Source organism: Hyalella azteca, unplaced genomic scaffold (assembly GCF_000764305.2).
Source record: "Hyalella azteca isolate HAZT.00-mixed unplaced genomic scaffold, Hazt_2.0.2 contig2102, whole genome shotgun sequence".
Lineage (NCBI taxonomy): Eukaryota > Metazoa > Arthropoda > Malacostraca > Amphipoda > Hyalellidae > Hyalella > Hyalella azteca.
The window spans coordinates 89,437-100,987 of record NW_025932389.1 but is presented as its reverse complement, the minus strand read 5'-3'; the positions used below and the strand labels follow the sequence as shown (position 1 = coordinate 100,987).

At 36.7% G+C, this 11,551-nt stretch overlaps 1 protein-coding gene across 1 annotated transcript; it reads right to left on the bottom strand.

Moving 5' to 3' along the window:
- Positions 1-8,067: 8,067 nt before the first annotated feature.
- On the bottom strand, positions 8,068-11,270 carry LOC125179386. Its single transcript, XM_047885164.1, has 4 exons — positions 11,123-11,270; positions 10,709-10,864; positions 9,909-10,088; positions 8,068-8,904 (listed from the first exon to the last, which is right to left on the bottom strand). The coding sequence occupies exons 1-4, from the start codon at positions 11,268-11,270 to the stop codon at positions 8,663-8,665; spliced, it is 726 nt and encodes a 241-aa protein (XP_047741120.1). The 3' UTR covers positions 8,068-8,662.
- Positions 11,271-11,551: the final 281 nt, after the last annotated feature.

Here is an 11,551-nt window from a genome sequence, read left to right as displayed (position 1 = left end):
AAACTTGATAATACATTGTTGAATAGATAGTTAATAAATGTTACGAAGTTGCTTGATAAATTATTATTTCTAAAATAATTGACGCCACTTTCGATTATTTCCTGGACTCTTGTTGCAAAAATCATCGTCGAAGAACTTGAGGCACCTCTTACGTTAGTAGCTTTTTATTTATGATTATGAACCTCCATATATATATATATATGTATATATATCCCCCTGCCTTATATTAATATATCCATCCTGTTTAATAATATATTATTAAACAGCAAGACTGATTTTGAAGGTTAAAATTAAGATACATATAAAAAATGGTAACAGTTTTAAGAATCTGTGTCTTGATATTCATATACTGTTCTTGATATTCGAATTCGAAACTATTTCTTCGTTTAGGGGGATGGCACTGAAGTAAAGATTAATATATAGAATTGTGATCGCAGGTTTCCGTTGCGTCTCAGTCAGCCTTGGCAATGAAAAGCACCGCACATTATACTTTGACAATGCAAAGTACTATCACCTTCACCTTCCTCAGCAAATTTTTCACCTGACACTTTCAACAACCCCATCACTTGATGACATGCTGATCATCGCTTGCGGTTGTTCAGCCAACACAAGTTTGCATAGGACCTGTTCAACATCATATCTTGTTGAGAGACACGTTGAGAATCGGTGCACTAACGGTTGATCCTATATATATTGCGGCTACATGAAAAAATTATATTGTTTCTTGTGTTATCACTGTGGTAAGTTTATTTGATATAAATAGAGTTTATTATATCAATCGATAGTTCGACATAATTATATATTATGGACGTTTGTTAAACTCATTCATTTTGAGAACCTCGTTACAAAGTCTTGCTTGCGTTAGAGGTTCAGTGTCAAACTCCGGCTTTTCGTTTCTGGTCCAGAGTTGGCAGCAGGTCTGATGAGTTGTTGGACATTCTCAATGATGATCTCGTTTTATGATCTTTCGTTAGATCTTCCGGGGAATTCATGTCTAGCTACGATAGCAGAAGTAAACACCCGTACCTATTTATTAGGTCGTGAAGTAAGAAAAAACATGACTGATATATTTATATTTGTTGTTGCGCAATAACATTTAAATCCCAATTTATATTATGAGTGTCAGAAAAATTTCTGTTTCTTCAATTCAACTATGCGTATAGATACTAATTGTTACGAACATTTTAAAAATACATATAAATGCATTAATAAATAAATTAATAAATAAATAAATATAAATCTTGAATTATCTTTAAAAATTATCTACAACAGTATCCATTAAAGTTGAGAACTTTTTCCCAGTTCGAAAAAAGGACGATAGTTAAAGAAATAGTTGGCCGTTTTATGTATTTCACGTGTCCTTCTTTTGGTAGACACGTCTAAAGTATTTACACCACATTAAAGAAGACATGTTCTTGAAATATTTCGTTTGCTTTTGGAAATACCTTTAACGACTAAATTAATAAGCCACGATCAAGTACATAGATGATCAGCTGACTGATTATGACGCACATGTTGAAATTAAATTGTTGCATTGCATATATTATGCTTCCTAGATCTCAATAATATAAACAAAATATACATGTCGCATTTATATCAGATGAATTGCCAATATTTTATGATTTACTAAACCATATAATTTTGAAGATATAAAATTTAAACGCTGAGAAACAAATAAAATGTTGAATATGTTATACCACGTTCAAGTGAAGGTTAAAATGAATGCCAGAGTCATGAATGAGTCGTATTAATTACAACTTCAATCTAGCGCGTACGTTAATAATAGTCTAAAGAAATAATAACAATATTATTAATAGTCTTATTAATAATAATAAGATAGTCGTTAATAATAGTCATATTCAAATAAAGATTACACACTGACGTAAATTGGAAATGTATATAATAAAGAATTATAAATAGGAATTAATGCAAAACATAGTATTTAGAATTAGCATAATTTCGCATTAAACTTCTTGGAGGTCGGACTACAACATATTGTATTCTGAACTGTTCAAACTGAAATTTACGAAGCTAATATTTGAGAAGGTATAGAATTACGCCGCAAATTAAGGAAAAACGTGTTAATATTATCAACATTATTAAGAAAGTGAAGTCTGGCAGATTAAATTTCGCTTTTCCCTTACACGTATATTAATAGCTGCCAAGGTATTGCTTAGTCAATAATTCAAGTTAAGCCAGACGTATTGTGGTAAAGTTAATTACTCTGAGTAATTCAGAAATTTTCACAAAGACTCGAAATTCATCTTACGCGACAAAAAATGCCGAATAATTCTATAGATGAAAGCAGTGAAATAAAGTTCTATTACAAATAAAACCAATTCATTAACTGCCACATATCAAAAACAACCGCCATTTGAAAGCCTTATACAGTAATTCATTACATTTTTTCGTCTAAAGTCGGTTTCATAGAAGCAGTTTTAACTGTTTATTTATTGTTGGCCATGAATTACAGATACGCAAGCACAGCTCAAAAAATTATGGAGTTACTTGTCAAAACACGCAGGTATGCTGAAGCAAAGGAAATTAATTTATGCCATTTCGTGCTACTAGATTCAATTCTGCTTACACATAAACGAGTTGCTCCGCACACAGGGCCAATCGGCCAGGTGGTAGAAGTACCCTAATGTGGGACTGAAGAACATTGCCGCACAGTCAGTAGCCACAGCACTTGGGTCGAATTTGCCCCAGTAGGGCGATGGGTGGCTAGCCGGGATGGTTCCACCACCAAACCATTTCCAAGTTGTTACATTCGGCATACGGTCCAGGCCAATCCAAATAATCTTGGGAAAGGCTGCAAAAATTACATTTCTTCATGTCCGTTTTATGTCCCAAGTGAAGAAAAAATTATTATTTCGACAAATTTTACCACCAATGGGGGATAAAATGCCAAATTTTTAATTAGAAATACTGCTCCAAATTTATTTATGTCCAGGTAGAGTCCCTGCTTGATTTCTAATGATATAGTTATCTTGTAATGTGCTGGGGTCGGAATACATAATTCATCGAGGTGTTGACCCAACAGCACTAATAAAAATTCACGTATATACGGTGGCCATCATTAAGTTTTCAGTGTTCATCTGTTATGATAGAATCGGGTATAAAGTTGAGTCAGAGGTGATATTGTGTGAATTCTTAGAGCAGCAATTAAGGAGGGATTTCGCATAGGTGTGTGGTTGAAATAAAGGCCACCGTAAATAATTTCATTTTTACAATATAAGTGTCACGCTCTCAGTATAATAAATATGCTCAACACTATTCAGTGGAATGTTCAAAGTAGAAAAAATAAAACATTTGAAAAATAGTCTCTGCTCTTGGTCATTTTGACAAGGATTTCGTAGCGTATCATGAGTCAAAGGACTGAGTCAAATTGGAATTTGCATTTTCTTGCGATTTCCTAGATTAAGTTTAAAACGGGTTGTTGTTTAATGAAAATAATCCAGGAGGGCAACTATATTCGAAAAAACTAACTATAGCCTCCATAGTGAAAAATATATCGATATGCCCACCAAACAGTGAGGACCTCAGATCGATATTGGTCACGAGGTCAACCTCATGGCATTGAAGTCGATCGGAAGTTTAGCGGAGAAAATTACTTGACACGCCACTAACGTGACACTCATATTTTAATTTTATTTTATATCGTGCCCAAGAAATTGCAAAAATAAATTTTATAAGGAATGTAAATTGCGTAGACTCCTCCTGCACTGTCAAACAATCCGATTGTTGTTGTGATGTTGTTAACCAATTTCGATATTGTAATGATTGGCAAATTTTAAACTACAGAAAGAAGATGAAATATTGATTTTCCGTCTCACTATGCACTCGTGACTAACCTTCGAAATTCTTCAAGAGGTATTCCCGCATGGCGTCGAAGTCGATGAGGAAGTTGGCGGTGAAGAGTTGGGAGTCGAAGGGACAGGACGCGGCGGCGGCGGTGAAGTTCAGTGCGACGGTGGAGACGTAAATGCAGCCCACGTTGTCCACGAGCGTGAAGTTGGCCCGGCATCCCTCGCCTGGGAAGAATGTGATTGTAACAAATGTAAAAGAACGACCATGACATTTATACCTTAATCAGACTTGTCTAAAGAGATCGCTATATAAAAACCATTACATTTAAAGCGAAGAATTTAAATTTTTGAATCGTTACTATCGCTTCAGCAGTATGTTACATGGAACATGATTTACGCTTGTAGAAAACTCGTGATTCATATGCAGTGTCCAAAAGGCCAGAGGTGCTTTCATCAATTATTGTTTCGGTGAAGGAGCAGTGGAAGTGGCGTGGTGGCTGACGCCTGATGGCCACCGCGACGCATGCGTCCGTGCATAGCGCGCGACACTCGCCTGAAAAGTTATTATTTTCATCACAATCATTATTTGAAATGTTTTTCAAATAATTATCACATTATCATGAACATTTTATTTCTCCAGTGATCAATCCAAAATACATTTGCATGTGTCATATAATTAATCTCACAAGGACGCTGCACGACCGCGCTGCTCGAGATCGCAGTTGCGACAATTTCCGCGCCCATGAAAGTCCTGAACGTATAAGCTGAGCCCTCCTCGATGCTGCAGCAGACGCACAGCAGAGCCCCGAGCGCCGCAAGCAGCCGCAAGTCCATCTTGTCGGGCTAAAATTATCTTTTCAAAAGTATTGAAAGCGTTAAATTGCTAAAGATTCCACTAGTGTCATAATACTACTTGAAAAAATATCAAGAAATCTATGTGGAATTAGTAAACCCAGACCTGTCGCCTCTATTATCGTGAGGATGCTGTATTCTAAAAAAAACAGTCTTCTGGAGAAGATGCCGGTGTCGGAATAGCCGACAATTTTTTAAGCCATCAAATTTTTCAAAATTTTGCTTGTGTAATGAAGGTTTCACATTTACTATAATAACTCAAGATAAAGCATTCATAACGATAAAACTAAAACTTCAGCAATATAACTCCATTATTTTCCGTTTATAATTTCAGTTAATTCAAAAGTTGCAAGCAAATTAAGTAAAGACTCAATCACGAGTGCACGATTTTATTTAAACATCAAAACTCAGCATTTTACCCCCCACTGCAAACAGACCAAGCAGCTCACTGACGACCTGCACAAATTTAACCAAAACACTGACCTCTGCGTGATGCCGACGAAATCTGTATTCGCTACGCACAAACTTTTAAGAATAATTTCTTTGCATTTCTTTGTGACTAGAATTGAGTAGTGAAGTTCAACTCACAAATTTTCATCGACAGCCGCCCGCCGAATACCTGGTCACCCTTGAATCGATTAGCGCGGAACCGAGCATGAGAATTTAAATAAATACATCTTCATTTCTTCATTCGTGATGCCGTTAAAGGGAACAATTTCGAAATCAAATGTCAACCATATCCATCCGATTTTTTTTCATATGTCAGAAAATACAATAAAAAACATTATATTTGAAGCCCACTGGAGGAAAAAGCCCACATATCAGAAGCCCACAGCCAACACGCGACGAGGTTCAGCAAGTCTATGCGTGACGACAGTTGCTTCAAATATTAAGTGTGTTAAGAATTGGCAAACTTTAGCAGAAACTTTTTTGAACACCGCTGTGAGTTGTAAATACGAGTTAATGAACCTCATGAAATGGAACTAAGCAAGCATTCCTGATCGAATATAAAAGTTTATACTGGGAAGCCAATCCGAATTTTAGTATTCATAAGGAAAATTAAAGAATTAAATATATTAGGAGAAGAAAATTCTCAGAAATTTTGCTTATGATAATCAAAACGCTTCGGTTGTCAGGTTCATTATCGTTTCGGTAAAATAAACAAGTGAAAACACGTTAATTAGTTGAATTAAGTGAAAATTTAGTGAATTTTATGGAAACTCCCGGGAAACCAGTATATTAGCCATTTGATGGTGCCTGGGCTTACCTTGAGACTCGCTGCAGGTTTTAGTGCAAAGAATTGATACGAAGCTAAAATAAAATTCGTTCATCAATGACGCGTTACTCAGTGCTGAAAACAAAGGAATGAGGAAGATGCGCGAAGAAATAGTTCAGTTGTTGACGTGCACAGACGTCTAATTAGCATTATAATAACAATTGCAAATCAAGTAATGATCCCGCTTGTAAACTATTTTAACCATCGATTTCCTTCAGTTGAGCTTTCACTACTGTACTGTAGTCCTAATTGCTACTTAGTTCATTATCTGCTTATCCCTCTTAGAATATTACTTTGCCTTAAGCTACGGTACAGTCTGTAACGCGATATTGGGATCATGGCTGCGTGATCATTAGCAGATGAATGTCTGAATAACAAGGGTACTTGCGATGGATACTGAACACCTGAGGGTTCGTGTGATGCATACAGGGCGCCTGAGGGTACGTGTGATGAATAAAGGGCGCCTGAGGGTGCGTGTGATGAATACAGTTTCATGGACAGGGTCGAAGGCGTCGTCTTGGAGACCAGCCGCTGCAGGCGCCTGAGCCGAGCGTCACAATTGAGACTTGGCACGTCACAATTGAGACCCACTACCCTCAATCCCACTACCCTCACTCCCTCTACCCTCACTCCCACTACCCTCACTGCCACTACCCTCACTCCCACTACCCTCACTCCCACTACCCTCACTCCCACTACCCTCACTCCCACTACCCTCACTCCCACTACCCTCACTCCCACTACCCTCACTTCCACTACCCTCACTCCCACTCCGGAACTGTTCAATATCTTAGTGAATCGAAGCTGATCATCAATTTCGTTAATTTTTGAAGGCTTGTAGAGAATTTGTTTGTGATTTATAATTCCGGCAGGAAGAGACAGAGTTAAGCCATATATACGTAAATCAGGTAGTAATAAAACATTTCATATACACTTGCCGCTACATTTCATATTATTTTAATCCACTCCTAAATTATTGGTGCATGAAAATTCTCAGTTGCTTCAACTCAATTCCATTTTTGATAAAATCGGAAAAGGAAAATTCCAAATAATAGGTTAACTATAACATCATCAATCATTTCCTGCAAGCATATCCATAGACATTGAGAACTTCAACTTTTAATGCCCTGGTTAATTGGATGATGCCAGTTATTGGCTACCTCATATATTTGCTAGTTCATCTCTTTGACGGATGCATGCAGAGCACTTGTAGTATTGTAAAGAAAAAGGTTAAGTATTACTTCGGATATAGCGTGCAAAAATACGACTTAATGTCAAACTGTAAAAAAACTAGAAACATTTTTATTTCTAACACAAACATGTTACTGGAAATTCAATGTAATTATTATAACACATAAAGTTCGTTCTCAATTTCATTATCTTTCATGAATATATCCAGTTATTCGTCTAAGCAAAATAAGGTCGTCTTTGCACTATAATTCCAAATGTTGACCATACAACTTTGCTAAGAATAATGTTTGTAGCTACATAACTTCCAAGAGACGGAGAGGTTGGCTGGATCTATTACGTTATTTTGTAGTATATGTGGAGGGCGATTATTGTTTTAACTATATTTATTCATTTATTGGTAGTTGTTAAGACTGTCATCCAATATGAGGCTAATATAGCGTCTAATTTACTCTAATATTCTTATTACAGTGGAATCAAGAGAGCGAAAGACTGGACTGCGGAAGTAAGATAAGTCATTTATGACTGACAGTAAGGATATTGATTGGCTGTCATGCCTCCTAAAGCTCAATAAAGATCATTAATGAACCACGAATTCTCTATGTTGCAGTTACGAGCCAATGAGTGACCATTGTTCAATCATTCCTTACGACTATAACTTTGAAGATTGAAAATTGGAACGTTACAAACAATTACAAAGTTATATATGTTATACCACATATTAGCAAAATTTTAATTGATGTCAAAATCAAAGAGTGTCATAAACACGATTAAACTGGCTGTATATCTCAATTGCTTATGATAATATAAAGAAGTATTTTATGAGTTATACACACGGTCATAAATACGAGCTAAAAATAACACGAGTGGAAAGACAAAAGTAAAGTCAGGCGTAGAACTGAGAATTTGATACTCCGTGTCACTTGATAATTGCGAGTCAAACTTCTACAAGATCGAAATTCAATCTAATGTCAACTGAAATATGGAGACATTTGTAGGGATTAACTTGAAGATGGTAGGATTGTAACGCATCGCAGGCCAATGCGTGCGTCCTAATGACTTATGATTAATAAGTAAACGAAATTCAGCAGCTTGAGTCTCTAACTCAAGCCGCCAATGCATCACCTCGTAAATACAGTCATGCCCCACATTCTGTGGTAATGCGAAGTAATTAACGGGATCAGGGAAATGTCGCCTTGACCGGAAATTCAGGGTACGAAACGGAGATTGTGAATGCGTGTCAGGAATTCCGATTCCACTGCAGCGATGATTTACTATAAATAAAGCCTATTTATTCACTGATATAGGAGAAACAGCGATAAACCTGTTGCAAGTGTTACACATAAATTCATTCAATATTTAATGCTGGAGGTCTTGATGTCGTATCAGCGGTCTAATTTTTGCTTTTTACTGTTTACTAAGAAGAGCAGGTATGCAATAAACTCTGATAATTTAAAGGATTTGCGCCAGAATAAGCATATTTATTGGTCATTTGATGTCAAAAGAGGCGAAGTAATGTATTTTTAAGCCATTGAATTCAAATCTGCTTACACAGAAACTTGTAGGCTTTGGTACAAGATGCATCGGCCAGATGATACAAGTAACTCAGTCCAGGATTGAGTAACATTGCCCCACAGCTGGGCACTGTAGCTGGCTCATTTGGGTCGTATTGACCCCAGTATGGTGATGGGTGAGTGGCTGCGATGGTTCCGCCTCCGAGCCATTGCCAAGTGGAGTCCGGAGCATGGATCAGGCCAATCCAAAAGAACGTGCCCGAGGCTGAGAAATAGCACTTGATTACTCAGATTCTAGTTATTAATAAAAAAACAGTAGTGATATATGTCTTCATACGAGTTGGACAATTAACAAGTATTTCATATACATTGAATTCCCTGACAGTTTTTTCGTTCGACTGGCTTAATAGGGTTATAATGATTTGTGTATATAAATCATTTATATTATATATGCATCCACATCATCATTTTAAACCATCTGCGTTCAGTAAATTACGAGTTTAAGGATTTGATAGATAGAAAAGAGGCTTTCATAATTTAATTACATTAAAACATTTTTTTTAACATTTTTTTGAAAAATGCAAGCGCACTGATGACAATTATGTTCGAGCCTTCTTAAACGTAATATTTAAAACTAAAAAATAATACGCATCGTAATATAGTTTTGGGACGCATCACAGATATTACGGGCGTATCGTGAGTCATATGCTTGACTCATTTGAGAAGTTTATATACATATACATGTTAATATATATATACATTATTATGTTAACTACTGATTTAAAACGTATTGTCAGCTGCCGATGAATTTTCGACACTGCAATTATTTCCGAAAATCGGGCTATTAACGGAAATGGGTAAAATTTACCGACAATCTCACTGTCCATATTCCGGACTTACGATCACTGTCCGTCCGTACAGAACTTACAAGAGGTAATCGTGCATGACAGAGAATTCGATAGGAAATGAGTGGCAAAGAGGTAAAAGTCGAAGGCACCCGTTCACTCATATATCACGGTTCTAGGAACAATCCTCATCATGACACTAGCAGTTCAAATAAAATAAGGCTCATCGACTGTACAGATCTGTTTTATCAAGTCCAAGACATGCCATTTTTTATAGTATGGAGTTGACTGATTTCTGGATACGGAATCTGGGTCGGATTTTAAATTAGAAACAAAAACAAGAAGTACTCGAATTGAGGGGAGTGCTCATTTACTATTGTAATAAATTAGTAAATTATCAACTAATTTATACTCTACAACTTACTAGTGAAGTTCGTCAAAAGATATTCCCGCATGGCATCGAAGTCGATGAGGAAGTTGGCGGCGAAGAGTTGGGAGTCGAAGGGACAGGACGCGGCGGCGGCGGTGAAGTTCAGTGCGACGGTGGAGACGTAAATGCAGCCCACGTTGTCCACGAGCGTGAAGTTGGCCCGGCAAACAAGGCCTAGTTCCAAAACATAAATTATGTAGAAAATTACTACAAGTTTTCATTTCTTATGCGTATGTGCTATAAGCCACTATAATGACTATATGGATTGAGTTGAAAGTCATTAATGGGCAAATTTAAATCTGAAAATATACATATGTAAGAATCTGTAAATAATAGTGAGTTTACAGCAAATAAATGCCGAATCTTGTATTGCTTGAACTAAAATACCTGACGATTTGAACTCAAACATAGAATAAATAAAGAGAATTAAATATTGTAATGCTGAAGGCTCTAGGTTGTGTGAAGCTTAGTTAATTAGTTCAGAAAAAGAGTGGATGCGTAAAATAATAATAAAACAATTCTACCAAATTTGTGATTTACTATTTAATATTCAAGTCTATGTAAAGATTGATTTAATCTAAAACTTAAGTGCAGTGCGCTTTTCAGTGCTTTACAAACATCACGAAACAATGTAGTTAAGCGGCGATTGAGTGAATTGTTGGATTGTCAAATTTTAACCTTAATTTATGTTCTTGCCCGAATTGAATGAAATGAAGCTAATATATTTTTTGCAGTTACAATTAACATGCTCGAGCTTATAATTTTTTAAGATATTTTAATGGAACTACATTTACGTTTGTAGAAAACTCTGCTGTCGGAAGCAGGGACCATAAGATTGGTGGTGGCATCAGCGATGGTTTTTTCAGTGAAGGAGCAGTGGAAGTTGCGTGGTGGCTGACGCCTGATGGCTACCGCGACGCATCCGTCCCGGCACAGCGCGCGACACTCGCCTGAAAACGTGATTACTTTTACACAATTCTTCTTTCCAGTGTTTTGTGCATGATAAATTGCCATATGTAACATAATTAAGTATGATTTCAGTGCGTTTTCTATGACAATTAACTGCTATTTCATATTCCACTGTGTGTTTTAACAGGGCAATTATATACTTTCCTAATCTCACAATTAATCAAAGGTCGATGCTTCACCCTATAAAACAAAACGAATACTTTTCCATGCTATATATATGTATCATCTAATTAACTCACACGGACGCTGCACGACCGCGCTGCTCGAGATCGCAGTTGTGGCAATTTCCGCGCCCATGAAAGTCCTGAACGTATAAGCTGAGCCCTCCTCGATGCTGCAGCAGACGCACAGCAGCGCCCCGAGCGCCCCAAGCAGCCGCAAGTCCATCTTGCGGGGCTGAATTCACCTTGCCCGGAAGTATTGAAAGAAAAAATTGTCATCAAGAATATTTGGCATTTAGGCTATCAGTTCGATCAGCTGGAGAGCTCAGATCTGTTATAAGCCTTTCAAAGCCACAAAATAATTTTCATGAAATTAAATTCCAAAAAATCTTATTATTTGCATAAAAGTAAGATAATTCATTTTATTTGCACTCATATTGGGATATTTTTGAGTTTAGCATAGATACCATTGAAAATTGTCAAATTGAGTTTGGAATGCGAGCAAAT